This window comes from Gavialis gangeticus, unplaced genomic scaffold (genome assembly GCF_001723915.1).
Source record: "Gavialis gangeticus isolate Ggan-Ray unplaced genomic scaffold, GavGan_comp1, whole genome shotgun sequence".
NCBI classification, from domain to species: domain Eukaryota; kingdom Metazoa; phylum Chordata; order Crocodylia; family Gavialidae; genus Gavialis; species Gavialis gangeticus.
In genome coordinates, this window is record NW_017729032.1 from 50,580,760 (window position 1) to 50,592,918 (window position 12,159).

Here is a 12,159-nt window from a genome sequence, read left to right on the forward strand (position 1 = left end):
ACCTATCCAGGTCTTGTTGCAGTCTTTCTCTCCCTACTAGCATGCTCACCTCACCCCAAATTTGATAATATTTGATAGTATTTGATAATAGTCTTCAAATACCTTAAGGCACATTATAGAGAGGATGGAGATGGCCTTTTCTCTGTGGACATAAGGGAGCAATGGTCTCAAGCTGTAGCAGAGGAAATTGAGGTTGGAGATCAGCAGGAACTTTCTGACTATGAGGGCAGTCAAGTATTGGAACAGGCTACCTACAGAAATTGTGGAATCTTTATCTTCGGAAGTTTTCAAGAGCAGGCTAGACAGAGACACTTGGCTGGGATGTTTTAATCAAGAATGATCTTGCTTAGAGCAGGGGGCTAAATTACATGACCAAGTGAGGTCCCTTCCAGCCTTACTTTACTATGATCCTAATAAGATATAAATTCCAGTTGTTGAGCCTGCCCAAGTTAGTAGTCCCTGAAAGTCACTGCCATTTGACAGCTCTGTTGTCCTGTGTAACATGAATTTATGAGCTCAGTTGAGGTCCTGGCAGAATGATGTCTATATCACAAAACCCATCACCAAAGATTACCTTTCTAAGTTAAAGATGGAAGCTGAGGATTGAACACACATGGAGACTGACCTGTCCTTTCACCATAGAAAATGTTGAATTGAAACGGATGTAAAATGAATAAAATCATCACTGCAATATATTTTATTAAAACTTAAATCATCTATGTTTGTAGGTCATGTTGTACAAAAATCAATGGAAGTATAAGTGAATGGTTTCATAGACTGATGTAGTGCTATAATAAATTCTTTCATTTCTAGATCCTTAGTTCAAATTCTATACAGGGTACTAGAGACCAAAATTAGTTACCATCTGAAGGCTGATTGAGATCCCACAGGAAATGATTTTGTGTGTCTGTCCAATTCTCCAGGTCACAAAATATGACAAAGTTCACACTAATTGTCAAGCTGATAGTCTCATCAAGGAGGCCAAGCATTGAAGTATACGTACAATGGACTAAAGTATCATCCCTAGAGGTGGACCTACCAAGTCAAGATTTAGACATTGAGGGGGAACAGTGTCAGGAAACTTATACTACTACAGTTGTACCTGCTCAGTAGATGCAAAAAGGTCTTCACTCTGTCAGTGTGCCATTTTCTCATACTAAGTTTTCACATTGAAAGAAACACAATGGGACTGTGGCCAGAATTACTGTATCTCGTTTGTTCTGTACTGCTGCCATGAACTCCCTTGCAATCTTCGTTATGTCTGGAATTTAAACTTCTTTATAGTTACTTCATATGAAGTGATTGCTGTAAATTTTTCCTTCAGGTCTTGACCATTATCGCCCTGAGGTTTTTGAACACAGTAAAAAGCTACTGCTCCACCTTTTGATTGCATTGTCTTGCAACAGCAATTATCAAGCCATTGCCTCAGTGCTTCTTCAGACAAGAGAGATGAATGAAACCAAAACTCTGACAGTCCAACCAGCATATCTACCTGAATACCTCTATACAGGTAATAAAGTGCAATAGGATAATACATTACATTGTATTTCAAAGGTTTGACTAATGGAATGGAAAGGTTTGGTTGTTTGAAATACTGTAAAGTTTTGAATAAGTACGGTATTTACTCAAATATAAGATCACCCTGACTATTGACAACCCCCCAAGGATTAGATTCTATAAATGGAAACTTATAAATTTGTTATAATTTTCCAGATAAACAATCTAATTATTGGAGGTTTGCCTTTAATTTGCCCCCCTCCCACTGCCACAGCAGGGCAAATAAATCTGAAGCATCAGGTAGCCTCTTTGCCCTCTGTCCCCACAACTTTTTCCTCTGGACACCCTTCCTCCCCTTCCTTACTGTCAAACCCTGCTCTCCCTGAGCACCTGGAAGTGAGGAACAAATTTGAAAACACTAAACTTGAAATAAATACATCTATAGTGATTTGCATATAGTTCATCCAGAATTGATGCATTTTACCTTTTTGAAACTGCTGCAAATTTTAGCATAGGTACTCCATAAACTCCATAAGCAGCACTTCTGTACCTAGTGTGATAAGCCAAAAGGCGTATCATTTAACATGTAGTTCATTGGGCTGGGCCCTATCAGAATCAACAGCATTTCAAACCATGGTGACCCCTTAGCTCAGCACTGCTCAGTATGTGTGTGGACTCCAGATACTCCCTCAAATAATCCATGTACTAATTAACCCCCAACTCATGACATGAACCTGGTCCAGCTCCACCACATGGAAGGATGGGGCCACACTAATCATATACAACAGGCTGAGGGGTGGAAGGGGGGAGCAACAGAGAGATTCTAGGTGAATTGTTTGGGGTCCCATATGGTGATGTTTGCCAGACATATGAAGAAACAGGGATCTTGTAAATGGGAAAGAAAAGCATAGCTCAGCTGTGGGAGTGAAGAAGAAGTAAAAATGTATATAGTGTGGTGGCTCACCATGACTTGTGAAAGAGCACTGCACTTACCATATGTCTTAGTCAGAGGGGCTACACTAATGTAGTCTTGTGGTAGATTCCCATCCACATCTCGGTCTTTTGGCTAAGATTGAGCATTGCTGGCTCCAAGGGGTGGGTATCAGTGCTGGCTCTGGCCCTTGCGGTGCCAGCCTAGTACTGCAGTACCTCCAGGCCTGGTGCCAGTTACCTGTGGAGGGAACACCCACCCATTTTTTAGAGCCAAAAAAAAATTGTTCCTATCAGCTTGTTTGCCCAAATTGGGTTATATGTTTTATAGTGATGCTCAGTGTCAGCTGCATTTAATCAACTTCATAGTTGTTTTCCATTACTGAGCACATGCTGTTTTTGCCGAAGTTTAATGATAGACAGTGTATTTTTTCAGATTACCTTGTATGTAAGTGTAAGACAAGCGGCTTTTTTCCCTATGGTGATGGGGGGCAAACCTCATCTTGTATTTGAGTAAATATAGTTATAGGCCAGCTTATCAAAGTGGTAAAATTGTACAGCTGTCATTGACAGTAACTCCTTCAAACTACTCTGGAAAAGCATCCTAAATTATTAAAAGATACATTTTTGTTATATAGAGAAAAATGTGTTTCTATAAGACCGTGATTCTCAACCAGGATGCCAGGGTATTCTCGTGTTCTGCCAGACCCTTTGGGGGTTGCCGTGAGGTATAAGGAGATCAACAAGTAATCTAATTAGATAAATTCAGGCCCTGGCTTGTCCCTGACTGAATGATCCCCCATCCCCAATTTCCAACCACTCTGCAAAGTTTTTGAAATCACGTGCCACTCAGTTTACAAAGGTTGTGGAGGGGTGCCTTGAGTCCTCGAGTCCAAGAGCACTGCTAGAAGGCAAAAGTCTAGTATAGTTGTAGAAATGAAACTAGCCATTCCATTTCCCTGTAACTTTCCAACACACTGGGTGCATTTACACAAGATGTTTACTGTGGAACTGCCTAATTAGCTCTGCAGTAAAGTACTCAGTGTCTACACATGCAGCCCTATTAAGCTGCAGTAAACTAATTAACTATGCCATAGGTTAGTACTTGTAAACACAAGTAGTATCCTACAGCGGTGTTCTATAGCAAGCAGCAATGAATGTGTAGATGCTGATGGGGCTGGCTGGGGCACGAGGCTGCTTCAGTGCGGAGGCTGGCTGTCAGCTAGCCCTGCACTGGAGTACCCTAGTGCCCCAGCCAGTCCCTCTTCAGCACACTGAGCTAGGTCAGAGTAGTCCCAGGGCTCCCTGCCAGCTGGAGCTGCTCCAACCCAGCTCAGTGTGCTGCAGTTCCAAGCACACTTGTAAACATGGTGCCTGGGAACCATAAACTTTGGCACGATATGCGCCGGAATCTATTGTGTCACATTAATTTCATGTGTAGATGCGCCCACTGAGAAAGCGAATTCTGTTAGGTATGAGGGAAGGGGTATAAATCAGACAAACTTGAAGGATCTAATATACAGTTTCAGTACAAGAGAAAGGTATTTATGTAGTTAGGAACGTGCTACCTACCTTTGAGATTCAACTGAAACCTGATTTGAATTCAGTTAAGTTCCAATATCATGTACTCCTCTCAACACCCACTTTCTGAAAGGGATGGACATTTGTTTAGTTTTCCAAAGTTCATTTCTAATTTTAGCTTGTCTACTATGAATCCCTGCTAAGCTGATTTCTTACTATTAACTTTTTGCAAGTTGCAGGGCTTTAAGAGGTTTTGGTTGGGCAAAGTTTGATAAAAGCACCTGGCTAGTAGGGGTGTGGAAAGCCAGCCCTGTTCAATTCAGATTTAGATTTGGCCCAAATCAGGGACAGTGATTCGATTTGTTGATTTGGATCACTGTCCCTGATTCAGTTTAGCCAAATCTGAATCTAAAGATTCAATGCTGATTAAGAGAATCAGCAATTCAGACATAGACACAGCTTTAAATGGTTTTTCTACATACCTTTAGGTAGCAGGCGGCTCATGAACACTGTGATGTTGGGGCACATGGAGTGTCCCACGGAAGCATGGAGGGCTCCCCAGCGTGCTTGGCAGCAGACCCAGAAGCACTTCTGGTCCACTTCCAGGTCTGCCAGGGAGTGCACAGAAGGGCCCCCCCGCGTCCCCCTGGCTCAGTGATTGGTGCCTCCTGGGTCTGGGGGGGGCACCCGGGGTCCCCCTGTAGCCAATTGCCAAACCAGGGGGTTGCTGGGGGGCCCCAGCACACTCCCCAGCAGACCTGGAAGTGGACCAGAATTCCAGGTTTGCTGCTGAACACATGCATCACAGTGATCACGAGCTGCACTGGTACCTCAAGGTATGTAGAAAAAACTTTTAAAGCTGTGTCCATCTCCAAATCTTTCCAAATCTCTCCGAATTGATTTGGAAGCTTCTGATTCGATTTGGAGAGATTAAAGGGTCTTCTGATTCGATTTGAATTTGGAGATTCAGCTATGAAATCAGGCCAAATCTCCACCGAATCGAATCAGGGACCAAAGCTTTGGACAGTCCTACTGGCTAGATTTAAGACTTATGGAATGTCACTACACTCAAGGGGGAAGCTGGGAGTTAAGGGAGTCATGGAGTCAATTTACAGTTGTGGAGATAGAAGTAATTAAGGTCAAAGAAAAAAATAAGCTTTTGTTTGGAACAGAAGCAAGAAGTGAGAAGCAAAGAGGAATAATCCTGGCAGTTGCCATCTCATACATGCCAATTGTAGCATTAGTAAAAAAATAGTATGACTATTAAGAGAGAGGATGGTATCAGAATCAAGAGCAATAAGAAGTGCAAGTTTATAAAGAATAAAATGACCAGATAATTAATTTGTTTTGTAATCCTACCAACCACACACAGAGATACACATATATACACACAAACAGAGTGGATGAGAGGGGGAAATAATAAATTTTATTTAGAACGTAGCCATGCAAGAAAAAAGCTGGGAGGTAAGCCTACTAACATTTGAAAGTTAAAAACTATGTTAGTGTGACCATTACATAGGGTTGTAGAGACGAAATTAAGCAAGGGAAAGTCAGAGCTGAACATCAGAAAACACTCTTTGTCAAATGGTAATAAATTCTTTGTTTGGGGTATTTAAAATTAATTTAAAATGTAAAACTGGACATGTGACTAGACAATGTGGTTTGAGAAGCAGTTTTTGCAATGGATATGAACGGAATTACCTAATAGATCTCTTCTTGCTTTAACTTCCATGAAGGAAGCAAAGTAAAGAGAGAAAAAGGACAAAAAGCTATGAAAGTGTCTTGGACAAGCTTTGGATATTTTTTCCCATAATTTGTATGCTTACCTGAAAAATGTATTAAGTTTAACCATCACTAATCACTATAGTTTTGGGTTTTTTTACCTAACAGAAATGATAGAAAAAATGAAAGAATGTGGAGAAAATAATGTAAGAGTGTCTCTGCTTTGAGAGCACTCTTGAGTGCACAGTTGCAAAGCATGGCTCTATTCACATGAGCCAAACCCAGAAATGACATGGCAAAGCCACTGAGGGTATCCTTGAAGACTCCTGTGGTTTTTCCTACCCTTCATACACCCATAATGAGGCCTGTTTTGTGGCTACAATTGATTGATTAGGATTAATCACAACTACACACTCTTGCCCTGTTGTAAAATGAGAGCTAACCTATGGTAGTGTTAGGATGATGTTGTAGCCACGATGATCCAGGAAAAATGTGAAAGGCAAGGATTCTTGTGAATAATACCTTTATTGGACCAACTATATAAATGGGAGGGACATAGCCAAGCTTTCTGGTACCACAGTACCCATCCTCAGGTCTCTGCTAACCTGTTGTAGTTTACAGCTCAATGAGAGAGGATCAGCTTTCATTCACCATGGAGTGAGAACATAAACAGGGATAGTTATCACAGAGCAACTGACATGCTGTAAATGCCTGTCCTCTTTTACCTCCCAGCAACTTACATGACAGCAACCAAGGAACCAGCAACCAGGAGCTACAAACAGGGTAAACAGTTTGCAGGTCAGTTTGCTGCCCTCCACCTCCCTGCCCCTTTTGAGGGAAATGCCTAACTTCACACCTATCAGCTTGATGTGAAGAAGCAAGAAAAAAGGAACCCTGTGGGGCCAATGAGCAGTAAACAGGCCAGTTTCCAGGTGTGTTCACTAGGGAAGGTGTGTTTGGAAGGGCAGTAAGAGAGAAACAGCAGATTAAGAGACCCAGGGAAATGGCTGGAGGATGTTCCAATGCCAGAGCCACTGCCACTGCCTATTTGCACCTGTGAGGTTTCTGTCCAGGCAGGACCACTCACCAATTGAAGCTTCCACCCAGGTCTAGGTTTGGTACTCTGGGGCCTGCGGCTTGCAGGTTCCTTCCCATGATGGCCAGGTCAGAGAGTGCCTGCAGTGTGAGTGGTGCCTCTTTGTGGTATCTCTCAGGAAACAGGCAAGAGAACTTCAGGAAGAGGTGGTGAGGCTCTGAAGCATCCTCCACCATGAGGAGTTCATTGATCTGATGCCAAAGGAGATCTCTGGGACTGTGGAGGAAAAACTGCCAGAGGCAGCGCTAGAGAAGAGAGAAGATGTGGACTCCCAGGAAGGTGGAACCTGGAAGCTTGTTACCTCTGGCAGCAAGCAGGAATCTTCCTCTCTACCTGCATCACTTTGTCTGGAGAACAGATATGGAGCACTAGCAACAGAGAGGGAGGAGAATGTTCCATTGGTGCAGGAGGACAGGCCAGGCCTCACCAAGGTGAGAAGGATCATGACAACCCCCACACACAAGAAGCAACAGGTAGTGTTTGGAGACTCCCTTCTGTGGGGGATGGAGGGAACCATCTGCTGACCTGGCCTGTTATCTCAGGAAGTCTGCTGCTTGCGTGGAGCCCAGATCCAAGATGTCATAGTTAGGGGTTACTGAGACTCATCCGACCCTCTGACTATTACCCTATGCTGCTCGTCCATGTGAGCACCAATGATACTGCCAGGGGAGACTCTGAGCAGATCAAAAGTGACTACAGGGCTCTGGGTGCAAGGATGAAGAGAACTGGAACTCAGGTCATGTTCTCTTCGATACTTCCAGTCAAGGAGAAGGGCCCGGGTGCATCCTGCAGATCAATAACTGGTTGCACAGGTGGTGTTGCCAATAGGGCCTTGGCTTCTTCGACCATGGGATATTCTTCCAAGGAGAGGAATTGCTGGGAAGAGATGGGATCCACCTGATGAAGAAAGGGAAGAGTGTCTTCGCAGACAGGCTTGGTAACCTAGTGAGGAGGGCTTTAAACTAGGTTCACTGGGGGATGGAGACCAAAGCTCTGAGGTAAGTGGGAAGTGGGTGACCTGGAGGAAGAGCAAGCAGGAGGAGGCAGTAGGGGATGTGCTCTCATACTTCTTGAGAAATCAGGGCAATCAACTAGTTACCTTAGGTGCCTGTACACAAATGCACAGAGCCTGGGAAACAAGCAGGAAAAATTGGAAGTCCTTGCACAGTCATGGCACTATGACGTGACTGGAAAAACAGAGATTTGGTAGGATAGCTCACATGACTGGAGCAGTGTCATGGATGGGTACAAACTGTTCAGGAAGGACAGGCAGGGGAGAAGAGGAGGAGAAGTTGCACTTATGTAGAAGAGCCATATGATTGCTCAGAGCTCCAGTATGGAATAGACCTGTTGAAAGTCTCTGGGTTAGAGTCAAAGGAGACAACAACAAGTGTGATGTTATGGTAGGGGTCTGCTATAGACCACCAGACAAGGAGGAAGTGGTGGATGAGGCTTTCAAACAGCTAGAGGAAGTTTCCCAATCATAGGCCCTGGTTCTCATGAAGGACTTCAGTCACCCTGGCATCTGCTGGGAGGGCAATACAGCAGTGTGCAGGCAATCCAGGAAGTTTTTGGAAAGTGTTGGGGACAACTTAGAGCAAATGTTGGAATGGCCAACTAAAGAACTATGACCTGCTGCTCACAAATGGGTGAATTGGTGGGGAATGTTGTAGCGGATGGCAACTTGGGCAACAGTGACCATGAGATGATTGAGTTCAGGATCCTGAGGAAAAGAAGGAAGGAGAGCAGCAGAGTAAGGACCGTGGACTTCAGAAAAGCAGACTTCCGCTCACTCAGGGAACTCATGGGCAGGATCCCATGGGAAGTCATTCTGAGGGGGAAAGGAGTCCAAGAGACCTGGCTGTACTTTAAAGAATCCTTACTAAGACTGCAGGAACAAACCATCCCAATGTGCAGGCAGACTAGCAAGAATGGCAGAAGACCAGCTTGGCTTAGCAGGGAACTCTTCAGGAAACTAAATCACAAAAAGGAAGCTTATAAGAAGTGGAAACTTAGACAGACAACTAGGGAGGAGTATCAAGTCAGGAAGGCCAAAGTGCAATTGGAGTTGCAGCAAGCAAGGGATGTGAAGGGTAACAAAAAGGGTATTTAGAAGTATTTCAGTAGCAAGAGGAGGATCACGGAAAGGTTGAGTGCCTTATTGAATGGACAGAGGATGCAGAAAAGGCTGAAGCGCTTAATGCCTTGTTCACCTCAGTCTTCACAGGCAAGGTCACCTCCCAGACTACTGCACCTGGCAGCACAGTTTGGGGAGGAGGTGAGCAGCCAACAGTGTCAAAAAAACAGGTTAGGGACTATTTAGAAAGGCTGGACTTATACAAGTCCATGGGGCCAGATGGGATGCACCCGAGGGTGCTGAGGGAGTTGGCTGATGTGATTGCAGAGCCACTGGCATGATCTTTGAAAACTCATGGTGATCAGGAGAGGTCTGATGATTGAAAAAGGATTCCAAATGATTGAAAAAGGACAAACATAGTGCCCATATTTTTAAAAAGGGAAAAAGGAGGATCCAGGGAACTACAGACCAGCCTCACCTCAATCTCTGGAAAAATCATGGAGCAGATCCTCAGGGTCCATTTCTAAGCACTTGAAGGAGAAGGTAATTAAGAACAGTCAGCATAGATTCATCAAAGGCAAGTCATGCCTGACCAACCCAGTTGCCTTCTATGATGAGATGACTGGTTCTGTGCATGCGGGGAGACCAATGGATATGCTGTACCTTGATACAAGATTTTTGATAGAGTTTCCCACAACATTCTCATAGGCAAGCTAAGAAGTATTGGCTGGCAGAATGAATTGTAAGGTGGATAGAAAACTGGCTGGAGCATCAGGCTCAGAGGGCTTGGTGTCTAGTTGGCAGCTGGTATCAAGTGGAGTGCCTGAGAGGTCAGTCCAGGGTCCGATTTTGTTTGATGTCTTCATCAACAACCTGGAAGATGGGATAGAGTGCACCCTCAGCAAGTTTGGAGATGACACCAAGCTGGGGAGAGTAGTAGATATGCTGGAGGATAGTGCTAGGATTCAGAGAGATCTGCAAAAATTGGGAGGATTGGGCCAAAAGAAACGTTATGAGGTTCAACAAGGACAAGTGCAAAGCCCTACACTTAGGACAGAACAATCCCATGCACCAATACAAACTGGGAGCTGACTGGCAGAAAAGGACATGAGTGTTACAGTGGACAATAATCCAAATATGAGCCAGTAGTGTGTCGTTGTTGCAAACAAGACTACCGGCATACTGGGCTGTATTGGTAGGAGTGTTGCCAGCAGATCAAGGGATTGATTACTCTCCTCTATTCAGCACTGGTAAGGCCACATCTGGAGAACTGTGTTCAGTTTTGGGCCCCCACTACAGAAAGGATGTGACAAGTTGGAATCCAGCAGAGGGCAACAAAAATGGTGAGGGGGCTGGGACACACAACTTCTGAGGAGAGGCTGAGGGAACTGGGCTTACTTAGTTTAGAGAAGAGCAGACTGAAGGAGGATTTAATAGCAGTCTTCAGCTACCTAAAGGGGGCTACAAAAGAGGATGGAGCTAAACTGTTCTCAGTGATGGCAGATGGCAGAACAAGGAGCGACGGTCTCAAGTTGTGGCAAGGGAAGTTTAGGTTATATATTAGGGAAAAAAAATTTCATTAGGAGGGTAGTAAAGCACTGGAACAGGTTACCTAGAGAGGTTATGGAATCTCTATTCTTAGAGTTTTTTAAGACCTGGCTAGACAAAGTTTTGGCTCAGATGATCTAGTCAGGGCTGGTCCTGTTTTGAGCAGGAGGTTGGAGTAGATGACCTCCTTAGGTCCCTTCCAACCCTAAATTTTTTATGATTCTATAATATACCCATGCCCTTAGTCTCCTACGTAAATTTAATGATTGAAAATATCAGTTGGATGATTCACATACATTTAAAGTTAAACATACAGTGCTTTGCTGGACTGTGTTTTAAATCATTCTGTGCCTCATCTGGGAAGTGATGATAATATGACCGATAGTGCATTCCTTACTACACTTAGTCCACATCAGACCATCAGGGTAAATCAAATAAGCTTACAAGGGCTCAGCTGATATACACCTCTTAAATATAATGCAGTTTACAGAAAGCCCTCCTTCTAAATGAAGCAATATTAAGAAAAAGTCAGTGTGGCACAGGAAAATTATCCTGGACTTTTTTAAAGAGTCCCTTTTGTGTTCCATCCTGCAAGATTGAAAATATAAGATCATTAATTTTCACTCTTTGGAGATATTCACATTTAACATATTTTTTCTTCTTCCCAGAGAAAGTTTTGAGCAGCATACTGTTTTAAAAGAACTGTTTTCCTTCATTACTGTCTGAAATGCTGACCTAAATAGTGCATTCCATCTTTATCTTCTCCTGTGCCGTTGCCAGGTGGCTTTGACTTTCTACGGGAATACCAGTCATCTCCAGTGCCAGACTCTGGTTTAAGCTCCAGCTCCACCTCCTCCAGTATCAGTCTGGGGGGCAGCAGTGGAAATCTTCCACAGATCACCCAAGAGATTGAGGACATGGACACAGCTGTTGAAACAGATGAAAAGGCAAACAAGTTAATTGAGTTTCTGACAACCAGGTAATCAAGATAAGGAGAACTTACCCTTGGTTACATTGCTTCCAGTGTTTTGTAAAATGATCTTGTAAAAGACACAGATGAAAATGATTGAGTTTTCATTTTCTTTTAGTAATTACATTTAGTAATTTCCTTTAGTAATAGACTCCAGTTTCTGTGTTTTTGATACTTGCATCAGAAAAAAGGTTGTTAAAAGCATTACAGTGGCAGTGCTCCTGTAAGAAAGTGCCAGCTGCCAGGATTAAAGAGTTAAATGATTAATAGTATTACACTCCAAGCACAATTAATGGAAGAGGACAGTTTTCTAGCTATAAAAGTGACAGCAGTTTCACAGAGTGCTGTGAGGGGCAATAGTGAGCCTCATTTTATTTGCTGAATAAGACTGGCAGGTCCTTGTCCTGTCCTGGTATTGAAAAGAGTTAGGGCCTGAATCTCATTCTTACTAAATTTGCTTTATACTGCTCTTGTGGAGGAAAGCAGCCTTAAAGTATATAGATTTTGAAAGTGTTGGAATCTAAGCTCTACCCTCCAAAGAGCAGCCACAGGTGGGGCTACACTTTAACTTTCCAGAAGTATACTACTTAACTGCCAGAGTAAAAAGGGGTTGGATTAAGTGGCGGAAAAATCTAGATGATTAATAAAGATAAACCAGCAAAAGTCAGCTTTATACATGGAATTTTGTTAGGTCTAGATCTCATTTGCATTTAGCTTTATTAATTTCTACTGTTATTACTGTTTGGGGGGGGGCACTTGTATTTGGTTTGCTCGCTCTCTCTCTCTCTCTCTCTCTCT

The 12,159-nt window shown here is 43.4% G+C and overlaps 1 protein-coding gene across 1 annotated transcript in view; it reads left to right on the plus strand.

Annotated features, from left to right (window-relative positions):
• Nucleotides 1-12,159, plus strand: part of FRY (FRY microtubule binding protein) — a 480,115-nt gene that overhangs the window by 335,951 nt on the left and 132,005 nt on the right. The window contains exons 39-40 of the mRNA XM_019523795.1: nucleotides 1,325-1,510; nucleotides 11,172-11,370. Coding sequence (XP_019379340.1) covers nucleotides 1,325-1,510; nucleotides 11,172-11,370 — 385 coding nt within the window. The remainder of the gene's footprint in view (nucleotides 1-1,324; nucleotides 1,511-11,171; nucleotides 11,371-12,159) is intronic.